Genomic DNA, 24,364 nt, shown 5'->3' on the forward strand with positions numbered 1-24,364 from the left:
ATTTCAAGATTTTCTGCTCAAGTTGTTTTATTTTTAAATTTCATTAATTCCATGAAAAGTTTAAGTGAATAGTCATCCAGCAATTTGCATGAATTAAATCATTTTCAAGTACTAATTAGAAAAAGTGTGAAGAGCACATTAAGTATTGAGGCAAAACATGATTTCAGTTTAAAAGAAGAAAAAACTCGCAACTGCCAGCAGTTCAAAGTTTTATGGCCACTGAAAGGTTTTTGATTTTCTTATCTTGCTCTTTCCATGCTTTGGAAAAACAACAGATGCAGTTCAGTTTATGCTTTTTTGTTCAGGTTGTATTTCTAAACTGAAGTAAACAATTGCATGACCAGAGTAAATAGAACTCCAATCTAAAAGCTATGATCAGAAGAATCATGTAGCAGGTTGCCAAAAATAGATGTGTTTGTTTAAATGGACTGTGAGGTGCTTTTTGTGTGTCTGAGTGTTCTGGAAATTTGATGCATCCTGGTCAGTGTATAGAGGGCCGATGTTTCCTGTTCAGAATAAAGGACCATGTTCTGATACCCTTCTGAATAGTAAGTCAGAAATTACCTCCCATGTGGTTCTCTTGAAGCTAGTGGTGCTATTATTGAGATAAAGGTGAAGTAACAAAATTCTCATTTTTTTTCCCATAGTACTATTTATAAATCTATGAAAATAAAAGGTACGATGTAACTAGTAATTCTTTTGCTCTTGCCTTAACAAAAAATTCATAAGTTTTTTAAGGGGCAGAAGAATCAGTTTTTAGGTACATTGACAGAGGTCAGCTACTCTACAAATTATTGCATAAATAAATTAGAAAAATGGTAATTTTCTATTTCTCTGAAACATGCAATAGTGGCAAACAATTCTACAACTGAAGACAGGACATCTTTACTCTAAATTGATCTAGCATGGACCAGGTCATTTAATTGTTATGTGCTGCATTCTTTCTAGCCATGAAATGGTTTAAAAATTAACCTTTGTATAATGCTTAGCAAGCTGCATCTGGATTAAATATTTTGAGAAAGTTAAGACCCTTCCTTTTTCTTATTGCCATAGTGAAGCTTAAGACTTCCCTTGAGGAAACTGTTGGCCCAGCCCCCATCTTCACTTCTTTCCCAACATGTCTTTACTGCTCTCCAGTGGAAACCTTGGGAAAAATCTTATTCCTACTGAAGTCAGTGGAAATAGACGTTATTTACTTCACTGGGGCAAGGATTTCACTCTGGAGCAGAGCTTTTTCGGAAGAATTGAGAAATTAAGAAAGCTCAGAGCCACCAGGTCAAACACAAAAGCCATGAAATTTGTCTGCAGCAGTGTTTCTACATGCATTTATTTGTGATTTTTGTAAAAAAAAAAAAAAAAAAAATTATCAAGGTGGTGTTTTTTAAATGCTTCCCCCTGTACAAGTCTGGAACACAAATCAGATATATTTAGTTTTATGCTTTATGTTTAGTGTTTCCATGTAGTTTCTGCTTCAGAGAAGGTCCTATTTTCATTCTGAGACACTCATGAGTTGCCTCATTGCCCTTTGAGCAAAAGTCTGATCCTGCAGCTAGCTCAGTAAGAGTCACAATTCAGACAGTGAGCTTTTAAATTTCTAGGAGCAATGACCTCGGTACAGCCGCTTGAAATCTTTCAGGTAATAAATCTGACTGCTTCAGTTAGCTTCTTTTTGTTCAGAGATGAACTGGGGAGTGTATGTTCGGAGCACTTTCCTTACCGTTGTGTCTGCATAGCCTCAGGAGTAGTAATACATCTGTGTAAATAAGATGCTTACTGACAGTATAAATTATGAAGTGGCTTCTTTTCCTGTATGTTGTTGAGAATACTGTTCTTACGGATGTTTTTCCTCCATTCTGTTTTTCCCTCAGCCTTTCATTATCCTAAGCTTAATGTGTCTCAGTTGATGAAATCTTCCTGGGTGAGAACAGGTACGTACAGTCTCTGTGAGTAAGTAAAAGTGCAATTTTTTTTGTTAGCAGGATAACTAGCCTACGTAAATATAGATAGCTTAGGGGTGCTGCATTTTTATGAGGCAATAATGTGCCTGAGCTGAATAAATTCTAAAACTGAAGGCCTAGTGACCTGGAATATGGGGAAATGTAATTCCTGGGTCTAGAATGAACTACTGCAATTCCTTGATAATGCACACAAAGTAGTTTTTGTCTATAAAGCAGCTAATTCTTAGTGAGACAACTTACACCGTCAGGTATAAAGTGTCTACTCTGCATGCTGTCAATATACGACATTGATTTTTAGGTTTTTATTTTATTTTAAGTGAAAATTAAAATGTTATTTGTGTGGCACTTTCTACCAAAACATGGCAGGAATAAACCAGAATTAAAATAGATACATTCCAAGTACATGAAGGAGTTTCATCACATTTCATTGATCTCTTCTGATTCATTCACAGCAGATCCCTCCCACCCAAGTCTTCTGGATGTTTTATTCTATAACTCGCAGATACAGTTGAGCTGTCACATTTAGATGCTCAAAGGCTGTTGAGGTTGCCTGCACGCTGTAGGTCCTGCCTGCTTCTTTTAAGCAGAAAGCCTGAACGGTGACCAGGCTATGCCTAGTAAACTTGCTGTTAGGGTGCAGATGCCCCACTGGATACACTTTTGTTTTCCCACAACTTTTCCACCTGTAGCTCACCAGTAGTATAGACTTACTCTTTTCTCAGGTATCCCTGTCTCCTCTCACCAGTGACCCAGTTTACTTTCTAAGCAGGAAACGAAGTTGCAACTTAATTTCTGAAGCCCACACAGTTTGGTTTAGAGAAGAAAAATGAAGAATTTCAGATCAGGTTCAGTAACGTGAGAGAAGCTACATGTGTGTATCCCACATCCAGTGTCATCCTTTCCTAGAGATTTATGTTGGCTTTTTTGGTCACACCCCCACCCTCTCTTGCTCAGCCTTAGGTTTGCTTTGTCCATTGTTGCTGGAAGTTCCCTTAGATCCTGCAGTAAGAAGAGGGTTCTTCCAGCTCAGAAATCACATCCCTTTGGGTTTTTCTAAACTTCCAGACTGTAAGATTTTGAAAGCCAATTGCAGCACCTTTTTTGCTGTAGAGGAATTTTTTTGTAATCCCAGTTCTTGCAGGCAGCCTGGGACGAACTAGTAGACTGGCTGGGTTAGTCCTTTCAGCCTATATATTGTATTGTAAGGGTAATGACTCATAACATAGGAAAAGGATAGAATTTATGCATGTCAAAATGAGTTTTTTAATATTAGATTACCCAGATATATGTGCATGTATCCCAATAGTCTTAAAATGTTGGGATATGGAGTGTTCTCTGTAGCTGTCCCTCTCAGTTGTAGAATATAGTTCATGCTATTAAGCATAACTGATACTGAAATTCAATACACAGGCAAGAACGTTCTTCTACTTGCTGTATATAATAGCCTTGGGCCACTGTCTATTTATTTTGCTGTTTAATTCTGAGATACTTAGTCTGTGATTGAATTTAGAAGGCAGATGCTGTTGATCTCTGTGAGAAATCATGAAAATGCTTCCTTTTTCTGACATCTGCAATGAAAATTTTTAAATTGAAAAAGTGGTTTTAATATTTTTGTTATAAATATTAAAACAATTAAAATTATATTAAATTGATTTTATCTAATTGGATGGCTTTTTATTAAGCACCACACTTAAAAAAATAAACATGAAAACACTTACTGAAAAAGGGACTTTTAAAAAATATAAAAGATTTTAGTGGAGAGCCTCAGTAATGAAAATTGAATTATTTTACTGCAGTCAGCGGTAGGTTGGTTTACTATCCTGTAGGGTTGTTTAATTAGCTCATTTGAATGACTATCGCTCCATTCACTCCACTTTTCTTTTACTGGATGCCATCTTATTAGTAAAGGTCCATGCTTTTTTCATGTTTCCTATATGTTGTTCCTCAGGGATTCCTCTCGGCGTTAGCTGCCCCCATGACCTGGAGTACGTGGGGTTGGGAAGTGAGGTGGGCAGGGCTACTAACCAGCTTTTTTGTGCTATGATTGTCATAGCACTTTTTTATCTTATCTAGGGAACATGCACTTGGAATACACAGCTTCGTTCATGTGCTGCTGGTCTCCTGTTTTCTCTCCTTGACTCTGAACCCTTGCCCTGCCCATCTCCACCTCTGTATCACTTCCGAACACAACATTTTGACTGAAAGTAGTTGCAGCAGACAATTTAGACTGAATTCTCTCTTTTATTTGTTTTTAAACAATTCATTGAATGCTCATAAGTTTATGTTTTTTTTTTTTTAAATTGAAACTGTTTCTTCAATATCCTGGGTTTGTCTAGACTGGTTGAGATTCCAAAAATGCCCTCTCCCCTAATTTTTTTATTTTTTTAAATTTATTTCTTTTAACCTCTTCCCATCCAATGTCCTCCTTTCCAACGTGTAACCTCCGGCTGAACTGGGCAGTATTCCCATATGAATACAGCTGCTCTTGAATTGTTCGTGAGATGTCACAGGGTGACTCAAAGCTTGTAACTGAAGTTGCAGAAAAGACACTGAAAACATTTACTAATTAATTTGTGTTCTTGGGTTACTTTCTCTGCAATGTAGTTCTCTTGGGTGTCGTCGACCAGCGAATTCAGGAGGAAGTGTTTCAGGCTGAGATGGAGCGGAAACTAGCTCACCTGTTAAACGAGGCTTTGGCCAGAGGGCGGATATGGAGACGAGCCAGTTTTGCAGGCAGCAACATTGTGCAGGTATTAAGAGCTCAAAGTCAGAGGAAGAAATAAAGGGGAATAAATTATTGAATAAGTTAATATTTTCTAGGTTTTGAGTTGAGAAAGATAACTCAAAAACACATATCATGTTACAGCTAGTTGATGATGCTTGTGTTTTGCACCTAAAATATGGTTCTTTTGGATACCTTGTTGTCTTTATAACATAACAAATGGAAACAACTGAGTATTTTAAGTGGCTACAGAAAAATTCTGATGACTTCTTAAAAACTATACTGAAAATTATTTTACCAACATCCTATTTTAAAAACTTGCTATCTTGTCTGTCTTACATGAGGTGCCTAGCTAAAGGAGACAGGACGGTCATCTGAGTCAAAAAAAGTACTCTGCTGGAAGAGTTACTTCACAGTTCTCTGTGGTGTTTTGGTGGTGCTGTAGAAATATGAAATAGAATCGTGTGGAGCTTGATGCAGCAGTGGAGTAGTATATTCTACCCCTTAACTGCCTATTTGTCACAGTACTCCTGGTCACAGGAATGGCTTTCAAGTAAGAATGACTAATCATGTCAGATTTTGCACACATGGCAGCTTCTGCTATCTGGATTCCAGTGCTGCTTTATAGTTTTGTCACAGGTGGAATTATTCACATAATGTCCAGGAAGACTTGGATATTTAATTTTAAGTTTTAAATTCTCACATATGTTCTTTCTAGTCAGTATAATAAACTGAAAGCCAAAATACTTTTTAATGGCTCATCTTCTTAAAAATTACTTTTTCCAGCTAATTCATCGGCAGTTGGTTTACTTCACAGATGCCCTTCTAGTAGTTCAGACCTGTTATCTTTATTTAATTTAATCCTACAGTTTTTGCTACCACTTACATTTCCAGATGTTGGGATTTTCTTACTTTTGTTTTCCCGTCTCAGAAACATCTGTTTCAGTAATAGAGATTTTATTTTGTTTTTCTTTTGTGCAGCTCTGAGTTGCTGTAAATAGATGTCTGTTTCAGATCTTCTATTCCCAACACCTCTTATTGCACTTTGTTCTTGATGCCTTGGTCCCCCCTTTGCATATAAATTAAACAAATATTCCTTATGTTGCTAGCAAAAATACTACAGCCTATAAAATGTGTACGTGTAGATTACGTTTTTTACTATTTTACATAATAAAGCTCAGGTAATTTATTTTTGCATGCACAAAATTACAAGCAGGTCCTTTCTAGCTGAAGAATAGTATTTTGGAAAGTGAAAATACAGTGTTTTTCTTATGACTTTGTATTACTTACTGGGACATAAGATGAGGTCTGCAGCTTATGTTCCAAACAGCAGTGCTGCTCATTTATGCCACTTAATTAGTGCAGAGAGTCTGCAAACTGCTGTCTTTGGGCAGTGGAGGATTCTCTTAGTTACAGTCAACACATCATACCATCCCACGTAACACAGGGCTTCTCCAGGTGCCCACAGCCAATGCTGTTAGATAGGGTTAGCACTGTAATAAAGGAGATGTGCAAGAAGGAAGGCTGAAGGAGATACCTTGCTGCTAGGTGTCTATGATAGGTGTCCTGCTTTCCTGCACGACAATGGTAGGTACCATCAGGTACTATAGCTTCTTGGTAGCTTGCTTTGGCAGGATGTTCAGGTGTGTGGTAGGTGAGACAGCCTTAGAGGCTAGTGTGTGCAGCTGGAGTGATGCACCTGGTAGTGGGCTCCTAAGTGGAGGATGATTTCTTTCAAGGATGCTCCCCTGTCAGTTGAGGATCTGGTCCATAGTCATTTGCAATAAACCCTTTAGTTTTACTGCTGCTAGTTCTATTCCTCATAGCCAAGTTTATAAGCTGTGTTTGAAGTGCGTTGTATATATGCATCTCTTTGTCTCTTCAGGGAGAGCTATTAATGTTCTTTGTGCTTTATATTCAGATTTTCCTATATATATTTGTTGCAGACAAACCAGTGACTGCTAGGATAGTGAAAGTAAGAACAGAAGCTGCCAGTAGCACCGAAGGCTTGGATACTTTTATTAGCAGGACATGCATATGTCCATGAAAGACTAGAGACACATTTCACTTGTGCTGAGCCCCTATAGACCTGAGTTTTTCCTGAGGTAAAAGATATTTATAGTGTATTGAAATGTGACATTTCTAAGCTCTGTGGAAAATCAGGACTGTGGGTCAGAAGGTGAAGTAATTATTTGTGAATGTTACTGCAGGCATATTAGTTTCCTTTCACATACTAAGAAAATAGAAGTGATACCTTGTGAGGTTTAGATTTCATTTCTAAAGGCATGTGTTAGGATCTAAGAATGTTAAAAATTACTCTTTAAATCGAGACACTTTAAATAAGAGCTTTGGACTACCTAGGGTGCCCAAATAGCATGCTTTCCCCTCCCATTTGCCTATCTGTGCTGTTAACAGGTGGCACTCCATGAAAAAAGAAGAAAAAAAGCCTATAACCATTACGTACAAAAAAACCCCTGAAGCCTCACACCTGACTGTTATACGTGAGATAGTTCCATTCATTTTTGTGTAACACTCATATTAATGTTTCACAGAGCAAGTTATATATATTTTTAGTATGTATCTGGTGTTGCTGCAAATTTAAGGCACATGTTTAACATGGTTTGCATTGCATCTGCAGAGGCTAGGCCCTGTGCTATATTTTGTCAATAGTTTACCATAATAGCTCAATTCTCATTAATTTTTTGAGGAATTAAATGGCTTAATTGTAATTTAAAAATACATCAGGAGCTAACACAAAAATAATTACTTTTCCTTCATTTCAATGTGCTTGGTCTTTTGAACCTAATGGAAAGCAAAAAGGTGATTCTACGAAGTGACAAAAAGAACAATGTTCTGATTTAAAGAGCACGCTAGGCAACACTGTAGTTGTAATGTGTGTGAGAAAGTAGTAGCTATGAGGCGACATAATGACTGAATTGAGCTTTTCATTAAGGCAGGGGTTCATTCTCTGGGTTTTCTACCGAGAGCTTATGTGTCTCTCCTGAGTATGTAATCTGAGTAAAGCCCCAGTCTTGCTGGGAGTTTTTAGGTTTTTTAAAATAGAGCCTTTGGGGACTGCTGCTGCTTCACCTTTTCCTCAGGCATATTGCCCCTGTGATGGCCGCCCAGGGCAGAAACCAGCCCCTCCGTCAGGTTGCCTATAGCCTGTTCCTATCTCTGTTTTGGCAAGCCAGTTTCTTGGCTGGCCGAGGCTCTGCAAGCCAGCAGAGGAGATTTCCTTAGTGTTGCCGTCAGCACCCTGGCCCTCTCAGTTCACTTACCGGTCTCCCCAGCTCAGCGCGAGGAGGGTCCCCCAAAGCGGGCCCTGTCCAGCCCCAGCCGGAGCACTTCGGGAGGAAGCTGGCTGCCCGCAAGCTGCACCGCCATTTTCTGTCCTGACAGGTTCCTCTGAGAGATTTCTCAGAGCCGGGGCAGGTTACGCGCGATGCCCGTTTCACATGTTTTATGTTGCATTGTCTGCTGAACCATTCAGACCACAGCACAGCTTGACTGAATTGCCCGAACACTAAAATCCTACTTTTAATAAGGCAGAAAGCAGAATACTTTTTGATTATTTCTTTTTCCTAGGGGATGAATGTAGTGAAAAAAGGAAAATAATCCTCACACATGCGTTTGGGAGATTGTGTGTGTGCATGTTTGCTTGTTTCTAAGTAACGCTCATGCCTTCGAAACCCTGAACCAGTTCACCCAGGGATTCCTTACTCCTGACGGGGCTGCTGACTGGGACATCCCACTGGCTGACTGACACTCCGCAAACGCCTTGAGAGCTTGCCCACCACCTGCATTTCCCCGCTTTAAATTATGAACTAGATTTGGTTACCAAGGCAACTCTGTTCACTGACCTATGATATTCTCTTGAAAACACTTTTTAAATTAGATTTACTGACACAAGAACACAGTTCAGCCTTTACTCTGTGCAAGTTAAATGTGCATCTAGTATCAACAAAGATGGTATCGTTTATGTACACAGAAGTTGAATTAGTCTTTTCGTCTTTTTGCCTTTTTTTTTTTTTTTCATTTTCTACCTCCCATGTATTGAAATTCTTGTATCTCCTCCTCCCTATGTCATCCCTCACTGCCAAAGCATAAATGTAAAATGCTTAAATGCTTTCTTACGCATGGGCTGCATTGCTGGATGCCTGGAAAGTACCATTTCTGCCTCTGCTTGCATTCTTAGCACTCTCAAGAATAGAGACACCTCTGTAAAACATGAGACAAAACCAGTCTGAGGCTGCACAGAGAGTATAATTTGGAGCAAAATGGCACAAAACTTAGTATACAGAAACTCTGTAAAAAATGGGCACAGTGGCTGTGTACCTTAATTTTATAAAAAGACTTAAAAACAGGTCAGATCCAGTGTGCCATTTTCTGTGTTGCAGCAAACTCAGAGGTTAGTTTAAAATAAAAAAAAGTTTTTTTAGTGAATCAGTGTGGCAGAGATGAAAACTGAAGTACAGATACCGTCGCAATTGCTGAGTTTATGTACAAGTCTAGTTGTGTCTCATGGTCACCTCAAGAATACCCTGCTCAGCCATCAGCTTTCCCAGCATAGAAATCCATAACCATCTCCCCTTGGATTTGAAATTTCGTCTGCAGCTTCCCTCAGTTTGGTGTGAGCACTCATAAAATACCGTGTAATCAGAAAGAATGATTTCAGATAAAACTGGTGTTCATCAACACCAGCCTGCACCTCCACCCTCCACTGAGTTTCTTCATGCTCATTCCCAGGTTCTCTATACTGTGCCAAAACAGCTCCAGCTACTTCTTCCTATCTCCCCTCTGACCCATCTCTTCTCACCTGTCCCTGTTCCTCAGCACAGGGAGCCATACACTGTTGTTTTTAATTCTGTGTTAAAATTGTATTGTGTTTCAGTTGTGGCAACTTGCACTGGAATCTGTCCCCTTCCCCTCCACCCTTTCTAAAGGCAGCTGTGGAGATGTTCCTTTTTTAACCCATTCAGTTTCTGGCTATCACCCTGTGCGTAGAACACACATATAGTACTTTTTGGGTACTCCAGAACACCGTAAAATGTATGATGATTCAATTTAAGTATCTTCTAAATTTCTCTGATTCTGTAGCTTTGCTACACACAGGGAGTTTTTATAAAATTAAACGAAGAACCCATTGACTTTCAGCCCTGTGTGGCCTTTCAATTCCCTCGCTCTCCATATGAGTTGAGTGCTACTTAGGAAGGGTTCGTCCGTGCTGAAAGCAGATACCAGTCCATACACCCTGTTGCTCTGTGCACTGAGGCCAGGCTGTGGTGAAGGCAGCCCAGCTGAAGCAGAAATACAAAGCTGTGGACATCTGTTACTAATGATATATCTGGGTTCTGTGAAACCAGATTCAGCCCTACAGCTGCTGAATATGTGTGTTGAAACCTTATTTATTGATACTCTCTTGTTACCTTCAGTCAGGGATTGGTTGCCCCTTAGCTGGTAGAAGAGTGAACAGCATTCAGCATGAGAAGCAGCACTGGCTAATGGGTCCTGTTAGCAGGTCTTGCTGTGTTTCAGAAATTTGCACGTTTTCTGCTCTATTTGTAGGTGTTCTGTTTCTTATATCAAGTGTGACTGACGTTGAACTTTATTCTTTGCTTTCAGTTGATTTGGCCTAGAAGACTTTCATGACAATTGTGCTTTCTCTTTTTTTTCCTTTCTTTTTTTTTTTAATTATTATATACCTTGCTGTTACCACTCCTGGGAAATGCTTTTTTAGGACATGTTGAGTTGATGTCCGCAAAGACCAGAACATCATCCCTGTTGAGCTAGAACATTGCACTGCTTTTCTTCAATATGATTGTTTTGTTGGAAACTAGGAAAGAAAAAAATATGAAGCTTTGCTTTTGTAAGCCTCAGACATGCAAACGTTTGTGTGTTTGCTTTGCTTTAAGCCTATGGGCAGTGTTTGAGATTCTAATTTATTAAATACGTACTTCATAAGAAAGGATAATTCTGAAGTAAACTAAATATATTGCTCTATTTGTGCCAATTCCTTCCAGAGCTCTTCAAACTCTGTTTTACATGATCGAATACCTCCTACTATTTGTTTGGCCTAATTCTAGGTTGAGCTCACCATTACATGTAAACGGTTAAACAGAGGGGAGTTGTTATATATAAGATTTAATTTTACAGGAATTCAGAATTGTTTTGTGAGTCTCATGTGCAATGTAGATGTTTGGTGGTTAGAGAGTATCTACAGGGCTTCCTCATAGCATGCATTCTTTTGATTATTAATGTCTTTAGAAGTAGGTAAGAAGAATTGCTTCCCACAGCGTCAAATACATTCCTTCCTGAAGAAAGGTGGATGCCGGGGGGAGCTGTTTGGAGGATGAAGGTGACTGTGCGGGTGCTTTCACTGAGGAAGAGCAAATAATTCTATTTGAAGCTAACAGAATATTTGCCTGTGTAGCTGCTTAACATTTGGAAAAACTGGAAGAGAGAGGTGTGTGTTATGAATAACAAAGCAAAGTCAAAGTAGGTATTTAGAGAAGGAAAAGTGCAATCACGCTAATCTCTTCAATAGCTCCTACTAACTGACAAATGCTAAAGGCAGCAGAGGCCTCCAGGGTGGCATGGTGTTGGCATCTTTAGAGTGATAGCAGTTCTCATACTTCAATACTGGATCTGTATGTTGTCATGAAACAAATGGGGAAAAAAAAAAATGGGAAACTTAAGGTTTGCCATAAAAATGTATTATACAAGGGATCGCTTCCCTGGAAATTTTCCTTTCAGTTACAAAATAGATATTTCTGTGAATTTCTTAGGGTCCTGGAGCACTTGAGTAGTGCTTGTGTAATTAGACACCGATATATTATTCCAGCAATGTTGTCTTCCCCTGGAAGACTTCCTCTCAGAATCTTTTGTATAAGTATTAGGTGAAAATATCCTGAATTTTAGTTTGGAAGCAAATTATTATTACTGAATATTAGCTCTGTGTATCTCCACTTGTCCAGCGTTGACTTAAGCTCTTTTCAGATGAGAGAACTAGCCTGTGTGTATGTTGCCTTTGCTGCATACTGTATTTTGGAGCACGACACACAGCACATCTTCCCATCAGAGTTCTGAACAATTTCCAAACTGTACCAGTTCACAGCAGTTACATGGTTAGTAGAATATCATATTCTTTGGTGTCACAGAGGGTTTTTCTTTAACAGCAATTGTGTTTCTACATGATAGTACAAGGTGGAATCTTTTTTATGCGCTAGGGGTTGCACACAGTGACAATTAAGACAGATACTGATGCCATCTCGGCAAAGCTGTTCCAAATATTCTTTCGTTTTACGTAAGTGTCCTTAAGGTCCAGGCCCTGTGAAGGGAAGGGGGAGAGAGGGTAAGGACTGAAAGACCGAATGTATGGAAGCCCCAAATAAATACAACTTAAAATGTAAAAGCTTTCCAATTTCTTCTCAGATTGTGAACGTGTCACGGTTAGTTGGTGTTGATAACCCTGTGGAGCTGATCTATTTTGTGGAGGACCAAGATGGAGAGAGACTCAGTGCTCTGAAGTGCTCAGACCTGATGAACAGAGTTGATATCCAGCGGGCTGCAATCATCCTTGGATACCGCATTGAAGGCACCGTTGCACAGCGTAAGACCTATGAAATCCACACTGATGCCAGCAAAGAGAAATAGGAAGGGTGACATTAGCTCTGGAGATTATGGCACTGCACGGTGTCCACTGTTGCAGTGTTTTGTTCTTGGGATGCTGCAATTTTGACACTCCTGAGGAAATAAATTTTAGCAGTCTTGCAGTGAGCTATGTGGTGTTACTTTGCTTCTTGAAGACTGCTGAGCTTGGAATTGCAATATGGTCCTTAAGTGCAAGCCTCACTGCATTCACTTTAGTGCTTGTGCTAGAAAAGTACTGTGCTAGCTAGATACCTTCTTGCCATTTTCATCTCTTTCTGCTAGTCCAATATTTCTGTACGGCTTGTCTTGCCCAGGAGTTTGCACAAAACTGATGATTGTGGGATGGGAGGGCATCAGAGTGAAATGGGTGTTCCCTTTAGCTGAGTAATGGCAGTGAAGTTTAACACAAGTCACTATTTTTTGTTTGTCTGAATTATTTCTGTGAGTGAAAGGTGTAGGCTAATGCTAGCTGGCGCATTTTGGGGGGTATAAGCAAAAAGAAACAGTTTATTTTCTTCATTGAATATGATTGACCTTATTTTTATGTGTTTGTCCATCAGTAATCTATAAGTAATGTAATCTTTTAATAAAGGTAATATAAAAGTAATGTGATCTTTTACTAGATACACATCAGAATAAAAATGACAGGTCATACAAAGTCATATAATGACTTTATTCAGGAAGCTTGGTATATAAATTTGCAGTAAGGAACAAGATAGAAGACCTACTGAAAATTCCATGTTATGATTAGGAGAGAACCTTGAAAATATTTTAAAACAGTAACAGACATATATGATGTACAAAATACCTCACTGATATGAATGCTTAATTACCTTTTCTGTTTTCTGTGCAATATGGAGGCATGAGTTACATTGTACCACAGGGTATTTTGCCAATAGAACTAGCATGTGTCTGATTTTTAAAATTCTCTGCAGAAAGGAAAGAAGGAAAATAGTAATAATGGGACTATCTGGATGTGTTTCTAAATTTTGTCCCTCATTAAAATGATAGTTTAAAGATAGGTCAGTAGCTCATATACATCTACTTAATATCTGTTTGTGGACTGTAACATTGGTTAGACAGAAATGCAAAAAAGTTGCAAGAATAATTTCCCTTTATAAAAAATGTTAAGTGTTGAACAAACTTCATGAAGTGTTTATAGCTTATTCTGCATGTTGAAACTTTGACACGGCATTAGAAAGTCCTTTTAAGAGGCATAGAGTGGTAGAATTTTTTTTTAAATGTTTCTTCTTATTGGAAGAAACTAGACAAAAAGGTTATTTTTATAACAGAAAATATAATGTCATAAATGAGCTGTCAGATGTATAAAATGCAAGAGTTATATTTTCCTTTAATCTCTAGGTTCATCATTAGAATGGCTATTAATAAAATTTATATATAAAAATAAGATCACATAGAGATACTGTTTTTAAAAACAGTACTTTAAAACCCAGTTTTTTAAAAACGTCACTTTAAGAAAGTGCATCAGTTTGACTAGAAATGTATTACTGCTGTGGTTTTTAGTCCCATATATAACCACTATGCAAAATACAGCAAATGAAAGTTTTGTTGATTCTTCCAGTTCACTGTTTACATGCATGACTAGTGTGATTACACTTTCCAGTAGTTTTTTCTACTAAAGCAGGAAAAAGGGCTAAAGTATCTCACACGCTGATAATGAAATAGAGAAAGGGAAAAAAAAGTAATAAAAAATGCGGAACTACGCACCTTGGGCAGGAGGGTCTTACTGATTTCAAATTGACTGTGATTATTGATGGGGAAGGTAACAAAATATATAACGTATAGCTAAAGAGAAGCAGTAGCTGATAATACTGCTTAAAGCAGGATACAGGCAATAAGGTTGGAAAGTCCTTCTCACCTTTGTTAGTGGTAAGTCATTTTTCTGGACCTATTTCACTATGTCAGCTCAGTTTTGGGTTACAGAATGATGTGGCAGAAGTGTATTTTCATTAGTAATTTAAGCACAGGTCTTCAGCAGGTAGGCCAGGACAATCGATCACCTGCCCCATGCTTCCTGAGCATGACATACATTAACTTATAAGTGGTATGACATTTCCTGTGATGTGCGGCTGGTTTCTGATAAATTCTCTAACTACCATTTACAAGAACATAAAAATACATAACCTTGAAGTGTCCTCATTTAAAAATATATAACCACATAAAGTTGCTGTCTTCCTTTTAACTTCACAGCTGTGGAGAAGCTGAAGGAGTCCACCGCAGAGTCACAGAATAGCAACCTATGGATTATTGTTGGTGTGGCAGTCCCAGTTGCAGTGGTGCTCCTGATCGTTATTATTTTATACTGGAAACTTTGTCGAACAGACAAACTGGAGTTTCAGCCAGACACAATGAGCAACATTCAGCAGCGACAGAAGGTAAAAGGGGAAGCTGTGCTGAGAGGAGCTTGAGTATTCTGAGCATAAATGAATGTGAGAGTCTAGGGAACACCTAGCATCCTTAAATAGCATGGGGAAACACAGTTTCAGAGCATTCCAGTTTAAAAAAGGAAAAAAGTCAAATGATAGTTGAAGTCAAGAATCCCATAGTGGTTTATTTATTCTTCTAGGTATGTGATACTGCATTAGATAGATACATCCTTCTGAAATGTGGGCACTGAGGCTGAAAGGAACCTTTCTTTATCACTTCATTTCAAGGCTTTGGCTAGCACTGAACAAGAGGAAATATACCAAGTGTTTAATCACTGACCTTGTTTTCTGCAGAGGGCTGAATTTTTCTTTGGAGAGCTTCTGCTAAACAAATTTGACAGCTAAACCACACCATCCGTTATACCTCATGCTGGAACTAGAATTTGCTAGAGCCTATCCTTGCTGCTCTGCGTTCTGCCGGGGCTCTTGTGTCGCTGTTGTGAGAGCCTGTTGCAGGACTGGAACTATAATTAGTGGATCTGCATGAGACTGCATGGGTGAGCATGTTGGCCAGAGTATTGGAGGACTGGGTTAGGATGGTGAGAAATTCAGTAGTCTGTCTTTTTCCTGCCCAAGACTGTAAATTAAAAAATATGTGGTCCGGGATTTTCACAAAGCATGTATTCAGTAAAAAGAGTGGAAAAGTGACTAAAGGGTTACAAATCCTACTTTTCCTTTTTACAGCTGAAGAGAACCAGTCTGTGTGTCAGAGATGCTTATTACTGACTATACCTTCAGAGGCATTATTAAAGGCAAAATAATCTGCCTGTGCTAATCCTCTGGTACTGTAGTCATGTTCTTGTACTGTCACCTCATGTTCAGTCATACAGTTTTCCCTGTAACAAGTCTTGTCTGTACACCATGCTCTCTTTCAAGATAATTAATGATGTGAAAGATGAGAGAAGTAGAAAGCAGTTGCACTTCCAAAGCAGTCAGAACAAATCAATAGTAACTTCCATTTGTCTTGCCACTGCAGATTGAGTGTCAGAATCGAGGTCGGCAACAAGTGGTACCCTTTGATGAACTTCACCTCCTGGTACCTTGTTTCACCTGTGCTGTGGTAATATGTAACACAGATTTTGATTGAAGAAGTTCCCCGCAGTAGTTTCAGCTAATTTGAGAAGGGTCATACAAAAAAGGCGAGAGGAGATCATTACCCTTGGTACACTATTTCATCACGTACGTTTTCAGTACCACTCTGCTGTCGCAAACTTTTTGTAAGAAAGCAGTTGGGTTGGGTTGACTGTAAGGCCAGAAACATCTTTTATAGTTTTACTTTCTTTTGGGAAAATGGCTCTGTTGTTTTTCTCCAGTGCTTCCATGGTATTCTTCATTTTAATCATTCATGAGTCAGAAGCCTTCAACTTGTTTGTATGCAAGTCGCATTTCAGTTCGCCTAGGGAGCCTGTCGCTTTGCCTTCTTTAGGGAAGTCACTGTAAGCAAACTAGAAAGAACCAGTAAGGACATCTAGTCCAGTCCTTGTGCCAGTGGATGGCTCATACGTTAATACTAAATGAGGTAAAGCAATAAAAAGTGTCTTAAATTTTTATCACTTAGCACATTAAACAACTGGCAGAATGTACTTTGAAAACCATTTTCCTCCTTTGCCCAAGATCCAGAACAAAAGTAGTACTCTGGCTTCCTTAGTAGCAGGCTGTCTTTGGGCTTTCTTCAGGTCTTCAGACAGTGGGTTGGAATTCCAGATCAGAATAGGGCATATTTAACAAGCACTGAAGACCCCCAGACAGTAACAACCATGTACAAATGATTAGCGACATTTGGTCTGGTCCTGCCCTTTAAAACTGTTTGTGTTTTTTATACTTTTTTACTTTTTATTACCCTAAATGCAAAGAAATGATCAAAGGAGTGAAATCATGTGGTCGGAGATTTAGGTCTGTAAATAAACTCAATTTAGAAATGGACTCAGGCTCCCCCTTCCTCACCCCACCCACAATTATTTCCATTCCCTCTTTATAGAGCTTGACTTTGGTACCAAGGGAAAGTGGAGGCCTGCACTGCATCTCTAAATGGAAGGATATTTAGGTTAAAGATCTGGGTTTGTCTCTTGGAATCAATATTTCATTGGTAAAAGCCATAAAGATGCATTTATAGTGCTAGCTCTTCTCACTTCCATTAATCTTTAAAAAAATTTTCTTTTAATATAAATATAGAAATGGAATGTATAAATATCGAAGTATTTCATTAACATATGCATAGCATATCCGTACTGGAAATAGAAGACAATTCTTTTCAACCATGTAATAAGTCTACAATGTGTTTTGCACTTGAAAATGTGTGTTGGTTGGAAGATAAGAAACTGAGACACCCTTTTCTTGTTCAGATGAAACAGGATATCATACTGCACTGGTGGATATCCAGAGGTATCACCAGTCTTTTTTTCAGTGTGTTTAATTAGCCATTTTAACATAGCAGATCAGTGGGCAACACAATAATGTTAGAATTCACAGTAGCAGCTGATAGCAAATTATGTCACCTGTGACTTAAAAGCCTGGAACTACGTTGGGAGTGGGGTGAGGGGAAAGCCTGTTTGCTTCACACTGCTGAGGAAAGACTTTGCCACTAAAAGGCTGGTTCCTTGAAACATCAAGTCCTCGAGATGCACGGGGTACGCTTGGGCACAGCCGAAGTCGAGCGGAGTTGAGCCAGGGGATACTGAGGCAACGGGAGCCAAGAGGGAAACACCAGTGAAATGCCTCAAAGCACGCAAGGGGTGTTCTTCTATGAAGGAGGCACGGACGACACCCCAGCTGAAGTGCCTCTACACCAATGCACGCAGCATGGGCAACAAGCAGGAGGAGTTGGAAGCCATTGTACGTCAGGAAAACTATGATATGGTGGCCATCACAGAAACATGGTGGGATGACTCGCACAACTGGAGTGCAGCGATGGATGGCTATAAACTCTTCAGGAGGGATAGGCGAGGCAGGAGAGGTGGTGGGGTAGCCCTATACGTCAGGGAGAGTCTGGATAGTTTAGAGCTCAATGATGGTGATGATAGGGTGGAGTGTCTGTGGGTCAGAATCAGGGGGAAGGCCAACAAGGCAGATATTGTGGTGGGAGTCTGTTACAGACCCCCCAGCCAGGATGAGGAGACAGATGAACTATTCTATAAGCAGCTGGGAGAAGCCTCACGATCGCTAGCCCTTGTTCTTGTGGGGGACTTCAACCTGCCAGATGTCTGCTGGAAATACAATACAGCAGAGAGGAAACAGTCCAGGAGGTTCCTGGAGCGTGTGGCAGATAACTTCCTGACGCAGCTGGTGAGTGAGCCAACGAGGGAAGGTGCCCCGCTGGACCTCTTGTTCACCAACAGAGAAGGACTGGTGAGTGATGTGATGGTTGGAGGCTGTCTTGGGCAGAGCGATCATGAAATGATAGAGTTTTTGATACGTGGAGAAGCGGCGAGGGGGGTCGGCAAAACTGCCACCTTAGACTTCCGGAGGGCGGACTTCAGCCTGTTTAGGAGACTGGTCGACAGAGTCCCCTGGGAGGCAGCTCTTATGGGCAAAGGGGTCCAGGAAGGCTGGACATTCTTTAAGGAGGAAGTCCTAAAGGCACAAGAGCGGGCTGTCCCCAGGTGCCGAAAGACGAGCCGGCGGGGAAGAAGACCGGCCTGGCTGACTAGAGAGCTCTGGCTCGAACTGAGGAGAAAGAGGAGAGTCTATGACCTCTGGAAGAAGGGGCGGGCAACTCAGGAGGACTACAGGGGTGTAGCGAGGCTGTGCAGGGAGAAAACTAGAAGGGCCAAAGCTGAGCTAGAGCTCAGTCTGGCTGCTGCTATAAAAGACAACAAAAAACACTTCTTCAAATACATTAGCAGCAAAAGGAGAGCTAAGGAGAATCTCCAGCCCCTAGTAGATGTGGGAGGAAACACAGTGACCAAGGATGAGGAAAAGGCTGAGGTACTTAATGCCTTCTTTGCCTCAGTCTTTATTAGCAGGGCCGAATGTTCTATGGGTACCCAGCCCCTGGAGTTGGAAGATAGGGATGGGGACCAGACTGGAGCCCCCATTATCCAGGGGGAAATGGTGAGTGACCTGCTGCACCACTTAGACACTCACAAGTCTATGGGGCCTGATGAGATCCACCCGAGAGTGTTGAAGGAGCTGGCAGATGTGCTCACCAAGCCCCTTTCCATCATTTACCAGCAGTCCTGGCTAACTGGGGAAGTCCCTGCTGACTGGAGATTAGCGAATGTGACACCCATCTTCAAGAAGGGCCGGAAGGAGGACCCGGGGAACTACAGGCCTGTCAGCCTGACCTCGGTGCCGGGGAAGCTGATGGAGCAGATCATCCTGAGTGCTATCACACGGCATGTAGAGAATAACCAGGGGATCAGGCCCAGCCAGCATGGGTTCAGGAAAGGCAGGTCCTGCTTGACCAACCTGATCTCCTTCTATGATAAGGTGACCCGCCTAGTGGATGAGGGGAAGTCTGTGGATGTTGTCTATCTAGACTTCAGTAAAGCCTTTGACACGGTTTCCCACGGCATTCTCCTGGAGAAACTGGCTGCTCATGGCTTGGACGGGTGTACTCTTCGCTGGGTAAAGAACTGGCTGGACGGCCGGGCCCAGAGAGTGGTGGTGAATGGAGTTTACTCCGGTTGGCGGCCGGTCACAAGCGGTGTTCCCCAGGGCTCGGTGTTGGGGCCAGTTCTGTTTAACATCTTTATCAATGATCTGGACGAAGGGATCGAGTGCACTCTCAGTAAGTTTGCAGACGACACCAAGTTGTGTGGGAGTGTTGATCTGCTGGAGGGTAGGCAGGCTCTGCAGAGGGACCTGGACAGGCTGGATCGATGGGCCGAGGTCAATTGTATGAGGTTTAACAAGGCCAAGTGCAAGGTCCTGCACTTGGGCCACAGCAACCCCATGCAACGCTACAGGCTTGGGGAAGAGTGGCTGGAAAGCTGCCTGGCAGAGAAGGACCTGGGGGTGTTGGTTGACAGCCGCCTGAATATGAGCCAGCAGTGTGCCCAGGCGGCCAAGAAGGCCAATGGCATCCTGGCCTGTATCAAAAATAGCGTGGTCAGCAGGACTAGGGAAGTGATTGTGCCCCTGTACTCGGCACTGGTGAGGCCGCACCTCGAATACTGTGTTCAGTTTTGGGCCCCCCACTACAAGAGGGATATTGAGGTACTGGAGCGCGTACAGAGAAGGGCAACGAAGCTGGTGAAGGGTCTGGAGCAGAAGTCTTATGAGGAGCGGCTGAGGGAGCTGGGACTGTTTAGCCTGGAGAAAAGGAGGCTGAGGGGAGACCTCATCGCTCTCTACAACTACCTGAAAGGAGGTTGTAGAGAGGTGGGGGTCGGTCTCTTCTCCCAGGTAACAAGTGATAGGACAAGAGGAAATGGCCTCAAGTTGCGCCAGGGGAGGTTTAGACTGGATATTAGGAAATTTTTCTTCACCGAGAGGGTTATCAAGCATTGGAACAGACTGCCCAGGGAAGTGGTTGAGTCGCCATCCCTGGAGGTATTTAAAGGACGTTTGGATGAGGTACTTAGAGACATGGTGTAGTGATGGTTTTTGGCAGTGTTAGGTTTATGGTTGGACTCGATGATCTTAAAGGTCTTTTCCAACCTATATGATTCTGTGATTCTGTGATCAAGAGAGAGAACTTCTGTAACGTACAGTAATGCAAATCACATAAGTAAGACATAAGTTTTGCAGGAACTTTTTATTCTCAGTTTAGTCTCTTTTGCAAATTTGCATTCTTCTCTTCAGAGAGGTGCTTTAAAGACGTTACAAATTTTCCTGGATTCTATTGCCCCGTGTGTCATTCTAGTACCATCTTTTCTTTCTTCCTTCCTTTCACTTAATCATTTAATTCTGGTTTTAAACTCCTGCTTTTTCCTGAAATATTTTGATATGCACTCAGACAATATAATTATTTAATTTTAATCTTCTGTATGTAAAGGTTTACTTTTACAGAGTAGGTATGGTTTCTGTGTTCCTATGACCACCATTAAAAATAAGTCATAAGCTGCATGCCCTCACAGTCTATCTTCTGGTGAAGCAGACCAGTACTATTATCTATTGATAATAAGACCCTGCATGCCTTTCAGGTGTGCCCTGAGGGTCTGGCTGCCCGGGTACACCTCAGTGACGTAAAGATCACCAGATAGTTGAGTTACGCAACAATTCAGTCATACTGGCCAGTGTATCATGCCAGCACAGCTAACCTGCTTTGGTCCCTTATCTGCTCTGTGGACACCCCTTTAGAATATTTGGGTCACAGTCCCTCACTTGTGACTGTCAATAATAGCATATTTCCCACTTCAGCAGGCATAGTTGTGTTGAAAAATATTCCGATCCTGCAGTGACAAACCCACAGAAGTAGCCAAGATTGCATCTATGTTTATGTGCCATAGCAGCCCTGAAGCTAGGCTTGAGTCTAGATTTACTGCTTGTCCCCACCCTCAAGGCCAGGTCACTCTCCAAGATAATGTAGATAATAGCAAAGATAATGTTTCTTCTAAGGTGGTGACATGGGCAGGGTAGACTGTATTCATCAAAGGCCTGTTCTGCAGGTTGGGTGTACCACGCCACTCTACCAGGTTCTGTTCTCTCTATCTGGCCTTCTAGTTTCATCACAGGATCAGTGTCTTGCAGACAGGATGGCGTAAGAGTCCTTCTTAAAAAGGCTCATAATGTTATCTTCTGCAAAGGACATACAGAGAGCTGAACTCGAACAATACTAAGGGATGTTTTACTTCTGGATAGTCTCAGAAGTCTGCTACTTAAGTAAATATAAATATAAATACATAGGAAAAAACTTTTGATGCTAGCAAAACCAGGTTCAAAGATAAAGTAATAAAAAAAAAAAAAAGGACCTTGAAGGGACTCTGATTAGCTAATCCATCCCTCTGCCTCAAAGCAGGATTCACAATACCTGAAAAATATTAGGTTACCTTTTTCATTCCGGAGATTAGATGGGAAAACATGCTTAGGTCAAAGTTATTTGGACTCTTTTTAAACTGGGAACTAAGTTTAAACTGGGAAGCAGGTCAGAGCAGTGAATTTCTATGCAAGATTATTGGTCTGTGCAAGGATAATTCTTTTCAAGAGATGGAACTAAGATATTTAAAGGGCACATCAAGTATTTATGACTTGTTCTGTAAGCTGTAGCATCATACTGGAAATTCACCTTGATGTGATTTGGGTTGTTGCACTGGACAAAGATGTCTCTGCCTTTGGAAGTAAAAAGATGTGTAAGTGGCATTTTTGAATTACTGGATTGTCTCTCTTGCCATTGCCTATATCCACTACAACATTGTCCCAACTTGAGTTTTTTTTCTTGCAAAGAAGCTGTGCCTTTTGTGGGCAATTGAATTTTTGCCATGGGTTATTTTTCTTCTTCATGAAAAAATGGATAAATGTCTTCAATGCCCAAACCATCATTCTGCTCTGTACTAGACTACTGATGTTTTTGTGTGAAAACACTGTCAACCCCTTTCCTCTTCACCAGAGAGCAAAAAACCCATTCTACATATTATCTGTAATGCGAACAGAGTTGGCAGTATTATTTCTTTCTCTATGGACATCCAAAAATTAAAATGGAACCTGGTTCACTAGGGATTTCACTTTCCCTGCTGTGTACAAGCATTCAGAGAAAAAAAAAGTCAAATCCTTTGCTAGGACTTTTCAGAGGTAGTTTCAGCTCTAGACAGTTATTCATTGAAAGGCTCCCTGACCTAACGACAAGAATCTCACACCTGTGGACAAGCTCATTGATGGTTTACTTAGAAGGTCTTGGATGGTCTCCTGTAAATGCTGGGCATGCTGAAGTCATTGCCTTTGCAGTGCTAACTTGGACTGAGTTGCTTACTCAGCTCCTTTTTCCAAGGCCACATCCTAAAACCCTAGGGTGAAAAAGCCTACTTCTCCAGCCAGCAGTCGCTCCTCTCTGGGGCCCTTTGCATGACACTATGGTTCTTAAACGCTGAACACATCTCTCCAGCTCAGTGCTCCTCCTGTGTGTTCACGTGTGGGAGAGGTGGGATGGCTCAGTCCCCACGAAGCCTAGGACAAAGCGTACAGTAACCCACCTTCTCCTTGAGTGGTAGCGAAGGTAGTGTCAGAGCTGGAGGGCTGCCAACTTGCATCGTGTGCCAGCAAGCCTCAGCTAATGTGTAATCACCTGGGGACTGTTACCAGCCCTTGCGTGTCTACTCTAATCTGTGCTGCTTCTGACAGCCAGACAGACCTCTGTGTGTTGCTCACAGTTACAGGTAATGAGTCATGCGTTCTGCAGGATGTCTGAGAGGCTTGTGTGGATTTTTATTTTTCCCTCCCAAGCAGGGACATCTGATACCCAAATCGCATGTGTCAGGTGTAACTTTACACCTCTGAATTGAGAGTTTTGCTTATTTTTGTGTATTCAGTAGACTAACTCCTGGATGTTCCCAGGATCAAAGAGGCCAGCCCTGCTGGAGGCTAAATACTAGGCTTCTGCTCCTGGTATAAAGAATTCTTGTGATGTTTTGACATCCTGTAATGCTTTTGTTCATCTCTATAATGTAGAGGCAACAGCTCTGCATTGCAGAATAATTCCAGTCAAAAGAGACTCATGTTAAGAAAGGCAGCTGACACCAATCTTACAAAAACTACTTGAAAACTGACATGAGTTTCTGTAAGAGATTCATGTCTGTGCCTACTGTTTGCATAACAAATATCATTCATTTCTAATAGCAACCTTAACTAACTATCCAAAATGTCTTTTTGGAATTGGCATACAGGTTCTGCTGCTTCAGAGTCAATAGCTGGATTCTAACAAGGAACACAGTATTCAACATCTTAATTACTTCTCAACAGTATGTTTCTCTGATAGCAGTTCCTCTGCAAGAGGTCTTTTGTGGGAACTCTTCTTCTGTAGTGAGGATTAACAATTCACAAATTGTAGAGATAAAATGCCACACTTAGATATACTGCTTATACTGATAGATATTAAAAGTAGAATGTCTCCATCTGCTTTTTTACAAACATTTGAGTAGGTGTCTTGAGGTCAGACCAAAAGGCCAGCTAGCCCAGGTGCCAAAAGCAAAAACCTATAGAAGGGGAGAACAGGGCAAGTACATGTGATGCTTTGCCTTGAGTAACTCTTCAGCCTCCAGTTATTTGTGGCTAAGGGACTTTCTCTAGAAGTGGTGATATTTAGCAACCCTCAGCAGATTTCTCTTCCCTGAACTTGTCCGGTCCTTCTCAACCCATCTGAGCTGCTGACAGGGATTTCCACAGCATGTTATATGAAGAACCACATCATCTTGTTTCATCTTGCTTTTATCCTGCCACCTCCTTGTTTTCTGTGATGCCCACTAGTCCTTGTATGAGAGGGGACAGTGAACAGCTGAGTCCTAGGCACTTGCTCCTTGCCAGTCCTGACTTTACAGATCTCTGTCATATTCCCATCTCCATCATCTCTTTTTCCAGACAGAGGAGTCCCAGTTTTATTATCCATTCTTTTGAACTGGCCTTTGAACCAACTGCTGGCCTCTGAAAAGGCTAGAATATTTTCTAATTCTTTTCCGTCCTTTTTGAGAAGGGGAGACTAGAACTGCATATGC

The 24,364-nt window shown here is 41.0% G+C and overlaps 1 protein-coding gene across 5 annotated transcripts in view; it reads left to right on the top strand.

The window, feature by feature from the left end:
- Nucleotides 1–24,364, top strand: part of KIAA1549 (KIAA1549 ortholog) — a 153,022-nt gene that overhangs the window by 91,569 nt on the left and 37,089 nt on the right. For all 5 annotated transcript variants that reach the window (XM_075503125.1, XM_075503143.1, XM_075503134.1 and 2 more), the window contains exons 7-10: nt 1,869–1,928; nt 4,563–4,708; nt 12,115–12,292; nt 14,545–14,729. In XM_075503125.1, the coding sequence (XP_075359240.1) occupies nt 1,869–1,928; nt 4,563–4,708; nt 12,115–12,292; nt 14,545–14,729 (569 nt within the window). The remainder of the gene's footprint in view (nt 1–1,868; nt 1,929–4,562; nt 4,709–12,114; nt 12,293–14,544; nt 14,730–24,364) is intronic.

This window comes from Mycteria americana, chromosome 1, assembly GCF_035582795.1.
Source record: "Mycteria americana isolate JAX WOST 10 ecotype Jacksonville Zoo and Gardens chromosome 1, USCA_MyAme_1.0, whole genome shotgun sequence".
Classification (NCBI taxonomy): Eukaryota; Metazoa; Chordata; class Aves; order Ciconiiformes; family Ciconiidae; genus Mycteria; species Mycteria americana.